The 20088-nt window shown below is 39.6% G+C and overlaps 1 protein-coding gene across 1 annotated transcript in view; it reads left to right on the top strand.

Annotated features, from left to right (window-relative positions):
• LOC149297847 (alpha-1,3-mannosyl-glycoprotein 4-beta-N-acetylglucosaminyltransferase B-like) overlaps positions 1-20088 on the top strand; it is a 109629-nt gene that overhangs the window by 66336 nt on the left and 23205 nt on the right. Inside the window, exons 4-8 of the mRNA XM_089488040.1 lie at positions 175-308; positions 5201-5247; positions 8439-8552; positions 10597-10672; positions 11171-11285. Of these exons, the coding sequence (XP_089344166.1) occupies positions 175-308; positions 5201-5247; positions 8439-8552; positions 10597-10672; positions 11171-11285 (486 nt within the window). The remainder of the gene's footprint in view (positions 1-174; positions 309-5200; positions 5248-8438; positions 8553-10596; positions 10673-11170; positions 11286-20088) is intronic.

The raw sequence follows: 20088 nt of genomic DNA on the forward strand, positions 1-20088 counted from the left end.
AGGCCTGACATTAGAGAGCTTAAAAATAGGATATGGTTGGAGGCAGCTGTTATTCTTTTATGGGGGTTTTTTAGGGTTTTAAAACTTGATTTAGTGAATAACTTATTAAAACTGGCTTTTTTAATGCAAGATGTGTACTCTGTAATTTATTATTTTGCCTTGCTTGACCCTCAGTATCTATAGTGATGGGGATCCCCAGCGTGAAGCGGGAAGTTCACTCCTATTTGACGGACACCCTAAGCTCGCTGATTTCCGAGCTCAATCAGCAGGAGAAGGATGACTGCGTGATCGTAGTGCTAATAGCTGAGGTACCGCGGTGTTTTGCTAACCTGATCCATAATGCTTAATTTATTCTCCATCCTTCGTTTGGTATCACAGCTTTACAGCGGACATTGACTCGTCACTCAACCTGACTACAGATTATAGTTGCTAGGTGCCAAGATATCTGTTTGAGTTGAGGCAGCCAAGCTTTGTTCTGGCAAATACTGATAAGCGCTAACCTTTTGTGTGCTTGTTTATTTTTGAGGGCCACGGGCACAAAAAGGCCTGACACTGGAATTACGGTAACATGAGAGCTGGTTATGCAACCCGTCGCTTTCTTCCTGCTATCTCTCTTACGTGCATAAAGGTTTATTTGTCTCTGTCTTCTGCTGACAAGGTCCTCTTTTGTTATTTTATAGTCCAGCTGATGCGTACGTGTCCATGAGTTTGATTTTGTTGTTTGGGTAAAAAAGCAGGCATAAGAGATGGCAGGAAAAAATATGAGTAGCTTAAAAAGAAAACCATAAAACAAAATAACACTAGAGATGGTATTTAGATTTAGTTGTAGTTTGATCTCGGATGACACTGTTCCTGTACAATGCAGATTCGGGAACTAGACAGTCTACCAATGCAGAACACCATCCCAAGCCAATGCTATTAAGTAAAAAGAGATAGAAAAGGAGGAGAGATCCAGCAGCTCAGGAAAGGGAAGGGAAAATTCAAAAACAGTTTTTTCTAGAAAAAAAAACCCCAAAACCCATCATTTGTTGGCACTTCCCCTTTCTTTTCATTCCTTTTCATTCCTTTGTTACAATGTCAATGTATTCATCTTTTGTTGGGAGTAAAATGTTTGATCAATATTTAGGAAGTAAAGTTTTAGCTTTAAAACAAAAAAAAACAACAAAAAACACCATGAAACTTTATGGGGGGCTGCTCAACATCACCAAATCCATGGAGAGTTCACAGGAGAGCTGCAGTTTCATTCACAGATTGCATTATGATTGGCCAGCCTTAGCAGTGATCTTGTAGATGGCCCGAGCTGGCCCCGTGTAATGCATTGTTCAAAGAAGGTTTTAACTATGAATTTTGCAGAACCGGGTCACTGATGAAGGTCCCGTCTAGTGCACAGTAAAGTCTGATACCTGAACTCTGCTCTTAATGCCTATTTTTACCAAAGTTAATTTTCTGCGAGGTGAAATGTCCAGCCTTTTATCCGTGTTGAAATGTAGGGCCTTTCATAAAATACAATCTCAGAATTTTATGGTCTCAGGGTTGGTGATTGTAGAAAAAAAATCTGGCAATTAACAGTCAACTAATAAGTGATCTCTAGAATTGTCATTTATTTAATACATTTTGTCCGCAGAGAGCTGTAGACATCTACAGCTGATGAGTTTGGGAATTTCTAGAATATGACACCTTGCGTTTCTCGTCCCTTTACAGGACTGCGTCCAAGCTAAAACTATTAATCGCAAGCCTAACAGAGGTTAAAGACTTTATATTTTCAATCATTATGTATTCTTAGTAGCTTTGTCCTGTTTTTTTTTTTTTCCCTCTGACCTTGGCTGGAGAAGGAGAAAACCAATAGCAATCTAGGGCAGATAATGATGAGCTAGCCTAGTTCCCGAGAAATAGAGAGCGCTCCTGAGAATTAATCTGCCGCTCTCCTGTTACCGAGACGCCGAGGTGGAGTCCGACATATTTCCCGTGTAGTCTGGCCAGGCGTTGGCAGGTAGCGTTTGCATTAACGCTGCAGTCACTCCATTGCAAAACTTGCTTTGGCGGCAGAACAGATAATTGGAGCCCACCCAGACCTGGGTGATCACAGCGGTCGAAGTTCAGGACCGCTGCCTTTGTTTGCTGTACATCAACCAGTGCAAATATTTATTTTAAATAGCGGCGGCCTCAAGTGACCTGTTTTAACAAGCTTTTAATTTAAACATGGTGCGTCCATCTGTGCCGAGACAACGGTTTTCCCATGATGTCATTCTAATAGAAACTGATATCTGATATATATATATCGAAAATTAGGGCAAATGCTGTGTTTAGAAAGAGAGCTCCGCAATTCTTCTCTGACATGTGGATTTGTGTAATTTTAGTGTAATTTAACCCATTTTGCTCCAACTGGGATGAGCACAGGTGTAAAGGCTGTATCTCAGTATCATGATTTGCGAACCCCTGTAGCCGGTGACCTGCACCCCTTAAAAGATTCGAGTTTTATATGGAACTTAAAGAGCATTTTTATTTGGATTTCCCCTGCCATTCTCTTAAAGTGTGTAATCATATCAAATCCCAGGTATCATGGTTGTATTACTGCGAATCTGCCAAACAAAAAAAAAATATGTTTTTATGTACCTAAAAATAGATAGAATCGATTCCTTGGAAAAAGACATATAATTGAGATCCAATTTTTGGTGAGTTTTTCTAGCTTGATGTGGAGAACAACACAGTAGTAGGAGCTTATCCACCATTAAAATAAAAATATGTTTAATTTGTTATATATATATATATATATATATATATATATATATATATATATGGTAGTAACATTTCATGTGTTTTCTGTATTCTTACAGTAAACTCTGCTCAAATAACAGCGCTCTTTAAACTTTAGCTATTGTCTTGTGAGAATATAACCTTGCAATTTTGGTTTTAAAATACCCTTTTCTAACACTGTTGTGTATGGTTGATGCATTTAAAATGTCACATTGTACTTTCCACCAAACCGGGGAAGAGATTTTCTCGCGGTGGAAACTTTCAGGGCAGAGCTCAACTGAAGAACACAGCAGGAAGAGGAGAGCAAGAACTTAAATCTAGCTCCTCGCTGGGTGTTGGAGACACACAATGTCAACATGTCTCGGTGTTTGTCACTGCTACATAATCTTTTTAGTTGACGTCGGTTTTTGGGCTGTAGATTTCGTTTAACCATTTAATGCTTCGAGTTCACCCCTCCTAGAACTACAATGATTAAGATAATTTCATCTCAGAAAGTGTTAAATCTAGACAGGAGCGATATTTATGCTGCCCCTTGACACCAGACTGCATTTATTGTAAAGGTCAAAGATGGAGCATGTGTTAGGCCGTTACTGGCCATCATGTTTATGTCACGGGTCATGTATGTATGTATGTATGTATGCAGAACAAGTATGGTGTATAAAGTTCCAGGCTGGGATCCTAGAAGAACTAAACTGGGGTACTCTAGATCCATTGACTTCCGTTTGGGCAAACCCATTCTACCGGATATGTGCCACGAATCACTTAGTTGGAATTGTGGTGCCTGATATAACCATACGTCCCAAGTGTCCGTATTTAGGAAGAACAGTACCGTTCCCACAGTACCAAGTCTCAGTGGTGAAGCTCTGCCGCGGGTCAGGCATGGAATATAAGTGTCCTTCTTTGGCTATTTTAGATGTTTGGAGACATGTTTGCCCGCAGGCAAGCCAGCCTTGCTTTAACATCGTGAAATACAGAATGGTGTGAAAGTGTGATGTCTGTCCCCGAGCTAAGGGTTATTTAACCCGGGAGAAGTGTTTTTCCCACCTCTCCTTGGCCTCTAAGCAAAGAAAACCAGCGTCAAACATTAATAGACGCTGCCAAGAGTCCGGTCTTTAAACCTCTCTGAGAATTTATCGGCCAAGAATTAATGGTTGCCGTTTTTCCTTGGTAAATATAGCTGTGCAAACATATCACAGAACTGAAGTATTTTGGGCATCCCCGTCAGTATTGCCGTAAATTGTCATCTAACTCCGGGGACTTTGCTTTTAAACATTCCTCCTGTCTTCAGCAATATGTGTCAAACATAATTCCGGAGCTTTTTTGCTCTTGTAACACTATTTGTGGCTGTCGCTTGCAGCAGCGGACATGAGTGATACGCAGCATCTCTCAAAATCTAAAGCCGTAGCTTGCCGCGATATATCAAGAGTTTATATTTTTATTTTTGTTTAAATTCACAGTGTTGCTGGACTATAAATGTTACTAATAAAGGAAAATGATGGTCCTTAATTATGCATGTATACTTTTAATGCACATTGGAGCTCACTTTGCACGGACTCAAGTGCATTTTACGACATGAAAATATATATTTTTATATATTTTTTTTCTTTTTACCTTTTTTAGTTATAGTTGGGGAAAAATATTTCTGTTTTAAAGAGCAACTCCCCGTTTTTTAGTTGATGATGTAGTTCCGTGGTCAGCAGGCTACCTAGTAATGGGCAGTGCTATCCTCCACTGACGTATGGGATGTTAGATGCCATTTATGGTGTGTGTATATATATATATATATATATATATATAATATAATTATAATATATAATGTGATTATGCTACATGCTGTGTTTCACATAATTGCTATAGTGTGCGAGGTCAAGCTTGGAGAGTATCATGGGTAGGTGATTACTCTTGTGAAACATTAAATAAAATTAAATTATTATGGAGGTTTCAGATAAAGCATTAGGGATGTATTATTTACATACTTAATGTTATATTAAAAAGCATGGTGGGAATTCCCATTTTAATCACAGTAGAATACGAAGGGCCTGGCTCCAGAATGTGCCACTACAAAAATCTTCCACCAGAATAAAACCTGAGACATCTTGGGAGTTTTTTCTAATTTTTTTTTTTATTGTAAATCATTTGACGTAAGACTTTGTAGCACTACTAGCCATCATTAAAGAATATGGCGGGTATGTGGCTTGGCAGGATTGACTCACATCTACAGAAGGTGATAAGTATAGCTTATTGATTCACGAATTGGGGACCCGTTGAGCTGGATGAGCAGACAGCTGGCGTCTGTTTCGTAGTTCGTGTAACTGTGGGAAAGACAATATCGGCAAAAAAGCCTCTATTAACTTCACTTGTGCGTTTGATAAGATCCCAGCGCTTTCTTATCGGGTTATTTTTCCTATCATTCTCTCTTTTTATTTTTATTTTTTTTTCCTTGCAGACCGATGCTCAGTATGCAACGTCAGTGGCAGAAAACATCAAAACCACGTAAGTCTGGATGTAACCAAATCCATTTATATTTTCCAGGCTGTAGAAATCTATAGAGTAGAATCACAATACAATATCTTACCCCAGAAACTCTGTTGTAAGAGAGAACACAACACTATAAGATGAAAAAGCGGTGTCTAGGGCAGGATTGGAAACAACACTCAAAAAACTTTAATTTTATTTCAATATTTGTCCTTTTCAAGTTTTTAATGCGTCTTCACTCATATTGGCAAAAAATATAGGAACATTTAAAAAACAAAACATTTTGTTGGTTAAAAAAAAACAAAAAAAAACCTTTTTTACTTGAATAAATGTTTGTACTTTTTTGTTTATTGGTTTTCTTCTTAGTTGATTTGTGACACAATTGATACATCCTTAAAACTGCCCTGAATGGGGGGGCATGGATGCACCGACGTCTCCCTTTCCGTTTGCAGGCATCGGAGAATTGTACATGCTACTGATGTGAGCACGTGCTTCTGTATTTATACTATTTATAAAAGCTTGTACGGACATGGGTCATAATTTCCATCTTTCCCTCATCAAAAGAAAGGTGCCGTTCATATCCATGCAAAGTCGGAGCAGCTCTGATGAAAAGTGCTACACCTGGACCAAACGGCATAAACATGTCGTAGAAACCAATGAGATGTTTGTTAATAACTCCAAAATTAGAGTTTCATCCCCCAATTGCTTTAGTTTTGTGCTGTTCCGGTTATTATGAACCTTTGTGATTGCCACAGGGGTAAGCATGGCTTTCATAGTGATGGTTAACACTGTGATTGCCTGGGGACCATGCAGACAGCATTTCAAATGATCCGTCAATCTGTGTAGTATGTGGGATTAGGACTCTCCATCTAGATACAGCTATTCACTGTAGGATGAAAAGGCTCAGAAAAACCTCTTGAGACTGAAGCGTAAGCACAAAAGGAATCGTCCTTCGGCCCGGGGCCCCACTCAAAGAGTAGCAAATGCATCTTCTGATGCGACGGGCAGTTCCTGCCAACACGCAGAATAACGGACGGCTATCAGAGGATAACGGGCTGCTTCTAATGGGCTCATTGTGTAGCGGGGGGCTGCTGACATTACCACGAGATAAATTCTAAATGTGTTTTATGCCGGCTGCGTTGCTTCTCTTGATGGACAGGTCATCAGTCAACGTGTACTTAATGTCTGCCTCTTAGGTATAGCCCGCTGATCCCACTAACCCTTTTTATTTCACAATACCCTTGAGGGTTGAAAAAGTATTGGTATGCCTATAATATATATAAAGTATGTTTTTCATACTATGTTTAGCAATGAAGAATAATGTGGGATTTACTTATTTCAGGGATAGCCTGGATCGGGTAGTTGAGCATTATTTGGAAAAAACATTATTCAGACAGGCGAGCTTGCCAGTTCCTGAAAGTGCCAGTTATGTTTTTTGTTTCCTCAAACAATTAAGCAAACCTTATTACATGTAATGTTTGCATAATTATATACTTTAAGAGAACCCTCTTTTTATTGTCTTCCATTGCCTACTGATTTTTAGTGCAGAGCCAGAAAAGGCGGAAGTGATCGGTGGGGGTAAGTAAAGGAGGGTATCTCTTAATAGAATTATTGTACATGCCTCACTTTGTATGCAAGTAAGGTTTGCCTAATTGTTTTTGTCAAGGACAGCTAGAGAAGATCGTTCTCACGTTGGACTGATGGTACACCCAACGTCATGTGTACCATATGCTTCCTTACATTCGGAAAAGCTCCAGCTAGTAACGTGTGCATTTACAACATATACAACATATTCCATTTACTCTTCTAGGTGGTTTTCTGGAAACCGTAAGCTGCTGGGAACAATAGAACCCACTGCACTATTGTGTCTAGTGACTCTCATGCAGTAATGTTTATGCTTGTTGTGTTCTTATGCGGCTTTCTCGTTTGCACACAATGTGCTTCAGACGTGTTTACTTGCAAACTCTATTTTAAGAAATGTGTGGTAAATGTGAGGTAAAATAATTGTCTAATGTTCAGCCAACCTGAACAGCAGTAGGGCATCGGATTTGCCAGACCTATTTATACATACACAATAAAAAGGTGTAGTGAAGAAACACACAAAATGTACTATTTATGCCTGGTATGTTTTGTCTAGGAGTGATTATACATCTGATTTAATGAGTTACCTTATGTAATGCTAGCAAATCCACCGATTTAACTCAAATCACTTTGTTATTGATACATTAGCAGTGTTTGTGGTTTATTTGGATTGCGTGGTGTTCGTATTTAAAATGAAACTTAAAAAAACCAAAACACTGAAATTGTAGGGTTGCAGGGCTAGACTCCACGGTAATAGGCGTCCATTGTCCCCGGAGACTTGGTTAATCCAGATTAGTGGGTTGTGGTCAGTCAGGGGTCTGGCGATGGAGCTGTAGTCGGGGACGAACCGCCGGTAGTAACCGGCCGTACCCAGAAAGGCTAAGGCCTGTGTCTTTGTTTTGGGAGTGGGACCTCAGAAACCCCTATCGTGCACTTGTCATGCTTCAGGGTTAGACCCGCAGTCCTGATGCGGTCTAACACAACCCCCAAGTGAGGTGTTCATCCCAGGTGTTGCTATAGATCGCAATGTCATCCAGGAATGCACAAGCATAATCCTGGAGGCCATCGAGGAGCCGATCTATCATCCGCTGAAAGGTCGCCGGGGCATTCTTCATCCCAAGTGGCATAACCTTAAACTGGTACAAGCCGAAGGAGGTGATGAATGCCGACTTCCAAATTGCTTCCGTGGCCAGCGGGATCTGTAGCTTGCGGTCTAATAGCTCATCTACTCAGGGCATGGGCTAAGCGTCAGTCGTGGTCTTGTCGTTTAACTTACGGTAGCTGAACCCTGCTCCTGGAAGTCACCAGAAACTCGGGTTCCATAGGAGGCTCCCTCTCCAAACCACCCCTGGTCTGTACCCCACCACATGTGGGTTAACTCTACAAAAGAGCACCCTGGTCGAGTCAATGGTGTCCTGGTTATGAGGGGTTAAAAGTCAGAGGGCAATTGCTTGGGTCCCAGCCGAGAAACAGTTCCAGAGGATTATGGCCAGGACCTGGTCAGACGTAAGGGCATGTGATACACTGGTGATACAACAGGGAAAACCACATAACAATAATTAAAACAAACGGATCTTGTATTTAATTTTTTTTTTTATTATTAAGTATATTTGTTTTAATTTATCTAGGTTCCCGGTTGAAATACAGTCTGGCCTTCTGGAAGTTATCTCTCCATCACCCAATTTTTATCCTGATTTTTCACGTCTTAGGGAATCTTTTGGTGATCCTAGAGAGCGTGTCAGGTAATTTTTTTATTATTATTTTTTTAAATGTATGTATGTAATATATGTGTGTGTGTGTGTGTATATGTATATATATATATATATATATATATATATATATATATATATATATATATATATATATATATAGTATATGTGTGTCTTCTACCATTTTGCATACTGAAGAATTTGCTGATTCTTGAGTTAGCTTGGCTGTTATTATCCAGAACGTACGTTGTTTAAAGCAAGACCCACTTAAATTGACTACAATTGGATTCCTTGTTTTTCCCAGTTTCAATGTTAACCGCTTCATTGAGGAATTTTCCACCCTCAGCACACTACAAGTGACTACGGTTACAAAAAGATAATAGAGGAGCCCACACAAACACAGCTTTGTTTTCCTTTTTTTTATTTTTTTATTTTTTTTTGAGATAAATGTTGTGTGTCTTTTTTGCTAGCAGTGTTTGGGTTAGTTTCAGGTATAGTCGAAGGTGTTTTGGTTCTCATTTCTTCTTGTTTATAACATACTTCTGAAGCACAACAACTTGCACCATCCTGATTCCTTTGTTATAAGCGTTGTTGGAATGTTCTTCTGTTTCTAAGCTTTCCAACAGAAACAGCAGAGTAAAGACAATTTATACTATTTTAAACAGATTGTTGGCCAAATCAGCTACATTCGGGAAAATGTTGGCGCTTCTTTGGGGCAACACCTCAACCACACACACACACACACACTACTACTACTACTACTACTACTATAGGGTCATGTAAAGTTGTTGACATCACTGAGCTCCTGTATGGTGGCCAAATTCAGACAGGCAAAACCTGCCCCTGGTCTCATTTAATTAGTTTTTTTTTTTCTAAAAAAATAAAAAATAAACACTAGTGTATGATACAAACAGTTATTATAGGACTAAAGTCACAGGAACATTTTATGTATGGGACATGTTATTGTGGAACATGACTCATAAAGCAGTAGGTTTGCAAATGATATATGTTGTTGTACGGCAAGAAACCCCCAAAATGATCTGTGTTTGTTGTGCCCACGTTTAAGCCTATTAAGTGAAAATCTAAAGGATTTGGGGAGGAGGTTTCAGTAGGTAGTGAAGAGCAGTGCAGTTTACTAAGAACTGTTAGGCTACTCAGCATCTCAGATATGCAGAATTTATTTGGAAAACGTGACTGTTTTTATCAACCAACTTTTCCTAGACTTTAGCGGTTTGAAATGTGACCTAGGGCGAGGTTTGCTTGTCGTTCTGTTTGCTACGTCTTTGCTTTTTAGGTCTCTGCAATCATTACCATATAGTTACATTGTTTAATCTACATTTTGTTCTAAAATAGAATAAATATAACAAGGTCTTGCGATTCTGAAAGCCCTTGGCCAAAGCACAAATTCTAGGAAGTTCTTGGTTACCACAATGTAAAATTAACACATGAAGACTCATTCTAAAGAGAAAAATGTCCCGTGTAAAACGCTCTATCTAGAGTTTCTTACTAAGGACCATTCCATTCCTGGTATAGGTTTCTATCATTCCTCCCTTGCATTTTCATTGTGCTTGATGCCAGATTACTGACCATTACAAGTGAGTGGGTTGGGGTCTAGGCATGGCATGCAACCTAGTTTCTTCCAACCTTAACCTGGCTCTGCTGGACATTATTAGGCTGTCAACAAAGAACACATCCAGACTTTCTCGGCCCATCTATTTACAGTTGGTAGATTTTCCAGTCCTAATTTCTTAACTGTTTCTTGTATATTGTAACCACTTAATGTGAGCTCTACTTTGGAAGGTAGAGAAATGCTCCTTAGTAGTTGTAGAACTGGGCAGTTAGATGCCTGCTGACAACTTTGGGACTAAAATAACCTTCATCCTTTTTAGAATTTAAATACAAAAAGCCACTCAAACAACGTGCAGGACGGAAGTATATTTCAAAGAAGTAGAGACTATTAAACACAACCCGATATGTTCTCTGGTTAATTCGAAGAATATTTGCCTCTCTAAATATAGAAGCTCTAATATTCAGCTGCATAACCCGAAATTAATCTAACTGGCTATTTGTTTTGCAGATGGAGGACAAAGCAGAATCTAGATTATTGCTTCTTAATGATGTACGCGCAGTCTAAGGGCACATACTATGTTCAGGTAAGTGTACCTCACATGTAGAGCTGGGGTGATGCATGGATGTGGTTTGGAGTGACGCAGGTTGTGATGGGGAAGCTTGCATGTTCACCCTTGTGAAGATTGAAGGTAAGTGGTGCATGGTACTGTGCAATTGCCAATGGAGAGAGCTACTTTGTCTGTTGCATTTATGGCCCCTTGTCAATTCCGTAGGGTTGAGTACTACCCACAGCTAAAAACAAAAATCTATTGCTATAGTTACCCAACCTGCATAGAAAACTTTATTCGTTATAGTATATCTACTAAGCCCTATGCTTTTCAGATACAGATACTTTGCGTACATGCTTAGTATTTTCCACCCCTCCTAATAGTTATGTCGGCAGCTGTTTTGGCCCTGGCCTGGGAGGTAATGTGCTTTAATAAAAGATCTGTTTCCACAGCTGTGCGGTGAGTGGGCTGTGTACCAGACCTGGGTCATTCTCACTGATCGTGGCTGTTTTTCCTTTGAATTGTCTCTTGCAGCTGGAAGACGATATTGTCGCCAAACCCAACTATCTCAGCACCATGAAGAACTTTGCCCTCCAGCAGCCCTCTGAGGAGTGGATGATTCTGGAATTTTCCCAGCTCGGCTTTATCGGTAAGTTTTGAAAGACTCTGAATTGTGACGTGGAATGTTGCCAATGTTTGTTTTCTCTATAGAACATATTATATCTCTACAGTAGATTTTAGCATTTGTATACTTACAAATCAATAAGACATCCTTAGCATTAGCCATTATAATAACATAATCAGTCATACGATTGGCCATATTTATATACCTGGTAGTTTTCCAGCGGTGATCCTCCAGATGCCTCCCTTACCCTGGGAGGAGGCAGGACAGCATGAGCTGGGAAAGCGTGACCAGTCATGGCGGGTTGCAGCTAACTCACAGTTTCAGGGAAAGGGGATAGTAGTGGGCACCACCTGGGTGAGGGATAGGCAGTGCCAAACACAAATGCCATACCTAAGGCCTGGTGTGCAGTTCTGATTCCAGAACCTCCAGGACAATGTTTTGCTCTTGAGTCCAAGAGCTCCTGGTCAATCCCTAAACTGGATCCTTGCTAATCCATTGATTCTAAGAAAACAATTGTTAGTTACACCATTTACATAACTAAGGAGTCATTTTATTAGCAAGAACAAGTACATTATATACAGACTCTTAGGGGCCATTTTTAGCCCAGACATCAAGCCCAGGAACAATATTCACTAGTGTGAGACCTCTGTACATATCATCAAGGTCAATGTAACATGACGACTTTTATTTGCTTAGGCAATTCTGAACTTAAAAGTTATCTTCTGTCCATTTCCCCATAATTGATGTGAATCATTTTTCAGTTACATATACTAAATATGCAAAGCTATTTACGTATAAAAATATAAAATAATATTAGAAAGTCAAATCATTATTATTATTGATATTTATTTCCTGCTCAGGGTCTGCATGATTATTCCTTTCGATTATTTCTCCCTGGTTGTTAAGTTGCTTATTTTGGTTCAGTAGCCCATGTATGAAATGGGTGAGGTGGAGAAGGTTGGGAACTTCAGGACAGATGATTTATTACATAATACTGGCTCTGCGACATCCAGCCACTGATCTTGGCTTCTATGAGATGACGTTTAAAACAAAATATCACATAAAAATATGTACAGATTGAATCAAAGTCACAATGGCTACAGTTAACTTTGCAAAATATATATTAACCGCTTGGTGTTTTTTTTTTTTTCCATCTGAGAATTATGTTATCACTGGATTAACATGCTAATTTTCTAAGAAAAAATACTTGCTTCAGTTGCATTTTGCTTTTTTTCCCCGGCAATTGGAGTGTTTGTTAAGCCGGAATGTGTTTACATTTCATTGTAAGTGAATCACGCCATTGCTGTTTAAAAAAAGAATGTCATCAGAATTCTGTAGAATCCCATTTACATTTGAATACATCCTAAAGTGGCGACATTTTCAATGTTATACATGTGCCAGTTTGCGTGATGATATGACTGGGTTTGTAATTCTGTCTACACTGTAAAGGCGGAGATCTCTCAAACCATTTGTACATCACATGTATGTGTTTCCATTTTAATACCAGTAAGGATATATTCAAGCCCAAACCAGGGGCAATCTTATGGTTTTCATTGTGACTTATTCTCTTTTTAAACTTTTCCTGAAAAATTCCCTGTTTAATTATGGCCTCAATAATATTTAACTTAAAAGCAAACATGATCCGCAAATAAAGTAATAATTAAATTAATCGGGCTCAGTATAAAAAAAAAATAATAATAATAAAAATGGACAAAGTGGAGCCACCACCTTGAGTACCGCAAAACAACTAATCCACTCCCTCGTAATCTCCCGTCTAGACTACTGCAACAACCTACTTACCGGCCTCCCTCTCTCCCGACTATCCCCCCCTTCAATCTGTGCTCAATGCCTCTGCCAGACTAATCTATCTCACCTGACGCTCTGCATCTGCCGCACCTCTCTGCGAGTCCCTCCACTGGCTCCCCATCCATAGCAGAATTAAATTCAAATTACTCACTCTATCCTGCAAAGCTCTAACTAACGCCGCTGCCCTGTACCTATCCTCCCTCATCAGCAAATATACTCCAGCCCGCCCTCTAAGATCCAACAATGACCTGCTCCTTGCATCTTCATTTATCACCTCCTCCCACGTTTACCTACAGGACTTCTCTCGCGCAGCACCAACCCTCTGGAACTCTCTTCCCTGTGCTGTCCGACTCTCACCAACTCTACCCTCCTTCAAACGCTCCCTAAAAACTTACCACTGGCATAAACATCAAAACTTGTCTCTCACCCACTTACAACCCTTATCTGGCTCTACATTAACATCATTCACTACCACGCAGTCCTCACCACCTCTTTCTCACCCCTTATCCACCTAGATTGTAAGTTCCTGCGGGAACAGGGCCCGCCATTCCTCTTGTATCTGTATGTCAATTGCTGTATTGTACTTGTCGTCTGTAAGATTTTCATCTTTGTACAGCGCTGCGGAATCTGTCGGCGCTTTATAAATAAGGTATAATAATAATAAAACTAGAGTCTTAAGGGTCAAGTCAAAAGTTTTCATGAAGCCTTATTGAGACTTGAAGTTACTCTAGCTGTAAGTTGTAAAGTACAAAGATGCATTCTGCCGTACGCTTCAGCAAGCAAGGGAGCAGGGGTTGGGGGTCATGGGGTTCATATCATGGTTGGAGTATGCCCTGAGTTAAAAATGAGTTTGTTTGTTTTTTAAAAATCCTTTTTTAAAACTACATTACATTGCACCAGCCAATTCCATAGCACACATTAAGATTTTAATGTGATTTAAAATCTCAAACTGCAGGGTTTTCCTAATGTTTTGTGACATTGTATACAATAGTAATGTTCCTGGCTGATCTTAACAGGAAATGTAGTTTCATGAAAATGCAAATTGCTTTGACTTTCTCTGTATTTTCCTCGTGCTTGCCTAAAGTAGAAATATTGTGGTAGCACCTTCTATTGCGGAGCACAATCAGCCCTAGAGAAGAGCATCTCAATCACATTACGCTACAAAGCTGCATATAAGTGGGAATGGAAGCCTTCAAGGCTCCTCCTGCGTTTAACAAGTCGAGGGACTTGATCCAGCACATGCACACTGCATAATGAATGGAGCTGTGGATAAGGTTACACCATGATAAAATATATAAGTGTAAATTCAAAGGCTTCCTTTGTTATGTTACCGATCTTCCACATTACAGCTCTGGTGTGTTCTTTGGAAAGCTTTCCATAATGGGCCGTGCTTCTCAAATCCTAGCACAAATGAGGTATTCGATCATCTAATTTGTTGGCAATTTCAACCCATCTTGTCTGACTTTCTTAACCTGCTGTAAAATTAATTTGGGCTACGTCTACAGTAGATATATCTGAATACATTACACTTTAAAAGAAACATACAATATGAATAAAAATAATTCACCCCTTCTAGTCATGCTCATGTTTCTGGTGTAAAAACGTTACCTGGTCCTTGGGTTTATATTCAGAATAGCCTTTAACACATGCTGTTCCACTTGTCAACCTCTCCGTGAGCTAAAACTTTATTACATTACATCTGAGCTTCTAGTTTAAGACGATGACTTCTTGTCTTAATATTACTACTACAGTAAAATATACTTCCCTCCTGAACGTGGTTGAATCCCCTCTCTTGTTCCTCTCTTCCAAGAAATGCAGTTGTGTGAAAAAGAAAGTACACCATCTTTGAATTCTGTGGTTTTACATACAGTGAAGGAAAAAAATATTTGATCCCCCTGCTGATTTTGTACGTATTTTGTATTTGACCCCTTTGCACAACATAACTTAGTTCTTGGTGGCAAACCCCTTGTTGGCAATCACAGAAGTCAGATGTTTCTTGTAGTTGGCCACCAGGTTTGCACACATCTCGGGAGGGATTTTGTCCCACTCCTCTTTGCAGATCCTGTCCAAGTCATTAAGGTTTTGAGGCTGACGTTTGGCAACTTGAATCTTCAGCTCCCTCCACAGACTTTCTATGGGATTAAGGTCTGGAAACTGGCTAGGCCACTCCAGGACCTTAATGTGCTTCTTCTTGAGCCACTCCTTTGTTGCCTTGGCCGTGTGTTTTGGGTCATTGTCATGCTGGAATATCCATCCCCGGACCATGTTCAATGCCCTGGCTGAGGGAAGGAAGTTCTCACCCAAGATTTGACGGTACATGGCACCATCCAGCATCCCTTTGATGCTGTGGAGTTGTCCAGAAAAACACCCCAAAGCATAATGTTTCAACCTCCATGTTTGATAGTGGGGATGGTGTTCTTGGGGTCATAGGCAGCATTCCTCCTCCTTCAAACAAGGCGAGTGGAGTTGATGCCAAATAGCTCAATTTTGGTCTCATCTGACCACAACACTTTCATCCAGTTCTCCTCTGAATCATTCAGATGTTCATTGGCAAACTTCAGACAGGCCTGTACACGTGCTTTTTTTGAGCAGGAGACCCTGTGGGCGCTGCAGGATTTCAGTTCTTCACGGCGTTGTGTGTTACCAATTGTTAATCAAATGCCATTGATTAATTAAGCCGAAGTTTTAGCAGTTTGCTTCGGGTGTGTGTTAAAATCGGCAATGATCTTAGAGATGCAATTGTTGCTGCCAATCAGTCTGGTTATAAGGCAATTTCCAAACAAGTTAAAGTCCATCATTCTACAGTGAGAGATTATTTGAAAGTGGAAAAATATTCCCAGGGGTGGATGTCCAAGCAAATTCACCTCAAGGTCAGATCAAGCAATGCTCAGAGAAATTTCATATTAGTTACATATCAGACTCTACAGACCTCAGTTAGATTGTTAAATGTTAATGTTCATGACAGTACAATTAGAAAAAGTATGGTTTGTTTGGAAGGGTTGCCAGGAATGGCTTTGGTTTGCAAAGTTACACCTGAACACACCACAAGGCTTCTGGAACAATGACAGACAAGACCAAAATGCAGATGTTTAGCCAGCTCCTCATACCAACAGGACAATGATCACAAGAACACCAGCAAATCTACAACAAAATGGCTGAAAAAGAAAAGAATCAAGGTTTCAATAGCCCAGTCAAAGTCCAGACCTTAACCCAATTGAAATGCTGTGGCGGGACCTTAAGAGAGCTGTGCATAAACAAATGCCTTGCAAAGCTGTAAATAAGAGTGGACCAAAATTCCTCCACAAAGATGTGAGAGTCGTACAGCAAGTTATTGATATTAAAGATGGTTTTATTGAATCATAAGATCTACTTAGTTTTTCACACATGGCTTCTCCATTTTGGCTTTATTTCTGTTATATAACTTACCAGTTTTTCTTATTTTGTGACTGGGTGGACGGGTAAAGTGGTAGAATGGGCTCCCTGCAGCTTGGGCCCCTGGGACACGTCTGACATTTACAATATTTACAATATGTCACAGTGCATAAATACATTGCTCTAGCATACATGTCCATTTTTGCTATTCTGCTGTTTTTCGCCCCTGATTTTTTTTCACTGTAGAGTTAATTATTCTGTCAAGAAGTGCAAGTGGGATGAAATACCACAGACGGAGGAAATTACTCGTTTCCAATTATCCCTAGAAAATGAGCACTGAAGAACAAATATAGAGAGATTTATAATCATTGCTTAAAATATTCAACTAATTATACACTATTTCAGAAAACATTGCAGGCAAATAAAATAAAATGAGTCGTTTAAGAAGTTGTTCTAAATTGGTTTTTACTGTAACCCTCTGGATTTTTATTACGTAAACATTTCATCCTTTGGTCTCTTTGTATGCAAATATCAGCCACTCATTTAATATTTTTCACATGATAATCTTTTCTTCACAGTGCCCCCCCCCCGTTTCATGTCATTATGTATTGCATATTATAGCCATACAAAATATACTTATTTTATTGGATACAACCTAAACTGTGTGTTAAATGATTATTAACAAAGCATTCCTTATGGCTGTTCAGTTATGTTAGTGCAACACATTAGGATATTTAACAGTGCCACCCTTGTATGAGATATGTGGTTGGCCTGGTGGAGCCAGGAGACTGACCACTTATAGGTGATGGCTCTCTAGTTCCCCCGTGGAAAGCTGGCCTGTTGGCTGGTGAGTCATTGGGCAACCGTATCTTTCACATTGCACGGAGACTTCTGTTTTGTAACGAAAAACCCTTTAAATTGCTCTGATCAATCAAAGGAGAACACTGCTGATGAATAAAACTTTACCTTTAATTGTACACCAAGCCGGCATGAAGCCGGTGAAACATGCATCGGGTTGTTTCTGAAGAGGCTTAATACTGTGTTTAGGGGTTAGATGCCTCAATTGAATTTTAGATAGCGATACTACTACTAGACTAATTTGTTGCAGACATTGGAATAATTTTGAATGACTGCTATCTATTTTAAGACAGGTGGAGGAAGGATTGAGTACATGGGGTATCCAGTGAGTTTCACCTCCTGGACATGTCCTTCTCCACCAAGTTTTATATCTGAGAGCTTCTAGCTTACCTCTCCTATCATGGCTGGTGTCATACAGAATTTACATTCCTTTTTTTTTCTGGTGCCCATTTTTTTAAGTGTCAAATTAAAAGTTACGTTTTATTCATCGGGGAGTTAGACACATTGACCCCTTTACTTCTGTATTGCATAAAGAGTTAGATGCCATCTGTTTGTAGATTAACAGTCTTCATTCTGTGAAGGTGTGGGTAGGGTACCTTTAACACGAGTCCAGTACTCATCCAACCATGTGCAATACACTAAGCATTGTAAAAAGAACATAGCCTGGCCTACATGACTGATGAGGTTCCTTTGCTCATCCTGTGTTTGACGGGCAGTAAGTATCAGAGCAGCATTTCCTACCGAAGTGCTACTTGAATATCAGAGGGAGAGTTTGGTGCATCTGTAATCCCTTTAGAAATAGACTGTCCCTTTAAATGATGAATAAGGTTCTTTTTTCTTGTTTTCCTTTCGTGTATAGGGATATGAATTCCAAAATGAATCATTAGTGGAATGTTGTGTAGTCTGAAAGAAATTTTATTTTTAGGAAACCGCTTCTTGTATCCACTGCAAGGCCCCGCATGAATGCTATTCACAAATACCTGTGTATATTTATTGCTGGTAAAATAAAATCTAGCTGAAAACTGGATCCTAAAAATAAACCATACAACTGGATATATATACTATGTTTTTTTTTTTCTTCTTACAATATACTAACCAAAGCTCCCCAACCCCTGCTGCTGGTTCATTCCTCTTTTTATAATAGGCGTCAAGTCTTGCTACCTCTGTTGCTATGGCAGCCAACATCCAAATGCTTAAGAATGAGATGATTTGAAGAAGAAAAAAATGGGGCTGAAATTGTTGTAGCATCAGCTTTTGAGGTTTATCTAAACCACACTGGCATAAATGTATCTTGTTACCTCTCATGAGTGACACTAATTTGGCTATTGTGGGTTCTGTGGCCTTTCCAAAACATGTTTCCCGCTAATGAGTCGGTGTACGTGAGCACATATAAAAGCATTCACATGCTGAATTCTCAGCGCACTGCATGTCTTTCAGATGGAAACATTAGTTAACCTTTTGCTTGCCGACACCCAAGCTCCTGGCCGAGCATCTTATAGCTCCTTGTCTGTCAGCTATAAAATAGATATAATATCAATATTAATAAAATGACAAATCTAGCACACAATTTCAACTGTGTACTACTTTTAAAAAAAAAAAAAAATTGAACATAAAACCTTGGAGGCATTTACAGAGAATTTATATACATTTTCGTTAAATCATTCATGCACTGCAGTTTTGCATAATGTTCAGTAAAACTGCTAAGAAGGACAGCTTTGTGTATAATATTCCAAGACGCAGAACAAGCATCTCCGTATTGACTAGTTTTTTGTGTAGAAATAGAGGTGTGAATGTATCAGCGGTTTCACTGGATAGACTAACAGGTAAATGCTTATTTTTGTGCAGAATTCAAAACAAGGTAACACCCCATGGGCATTTAATATGCCAGTATTTTAACTCTTTCCATGCGAGAATTGTTTTAAGCTAATATGCTAATTTTAGGACTTGCTCACAAAAATATATTTTTTATATATATATTTTTTTTTTGCCTTTTTTTTTATTTTTTTAACATTTTTTTTCAACTTGAAGGTTCCCCTGACATCAGTGGGAAATTATTTTTACATTTTACTGGTTTTTTAATATTTTTCTAATTATTATTAATTTTATTTTATTTTTAATTTATTTTTTCTAATCACACTGTGATTAGAAAGCTGAGCTCCATTGACTTGCATGGTTGAATGCAGTACCTATATTCAACCTGCAAGTGGAGCCAGAGTTCTCTAGAGGGTCTGGAGACCGTCTAGCGAACTTTTTAGACTTTATTGTTTTTCTTTATTGAATTTTCCCGGACCGCCGCCATCTTGCTGATGGCGAAGATCACCGGCAGCTGCGGCTGTGACCGCTCTCCGGAGCGGTCACAGTCCATCCCCAGGTAAGTGTTTGGTGTCGCTGGATGCCTCCTGATCGAGGCATTCCAGCGACACCATTTAAGTTTTTGGCGGGCGTCCGCCACCATACAAAGTATGGCGGATGTTGATGGCCCCTTTGTGCCGATAATGGCGTTGCTGAATGCCTCGAGGTCGAGGCATTACAGCAACGCCGTTTCGGTGCAGAAAGCGAAAATAGATCGCTTTCTGCACCCGTTTAATGACGTGCCAGTCCTGGCACGTCATTTGTCGTTATCGACTTGAATTTCCGTGACGTGCCCAGACCGGCAATTGTCATCAAGGGGTTAAAGACACTTCCCGGGAGCTCGGGGAGAAGGAATATAATTTATTGTAATACATGGTGGTTGACATCTTCAACCATATTGTTGTGAAATTGTGCTTATATGTAAGCGTGTTGGTCTGGG

The sequence above is a fragment of the Sceloporus occidentalis genome, unplaced genomic scaffold, assembly GCF_023333645.1.
Source record: "Sceloporus occidentalis isolate IW3139 unplaced genomic scaffold, rSceOcc1.0.p SCAF_36, whole genome shotgun sequence".
NCBI lineage: Eukaryota > Metazoa > Chordata > Lepidosauria > Squamata > Phrynosomatidae > Sceloporus > Sceloporus occidentalis.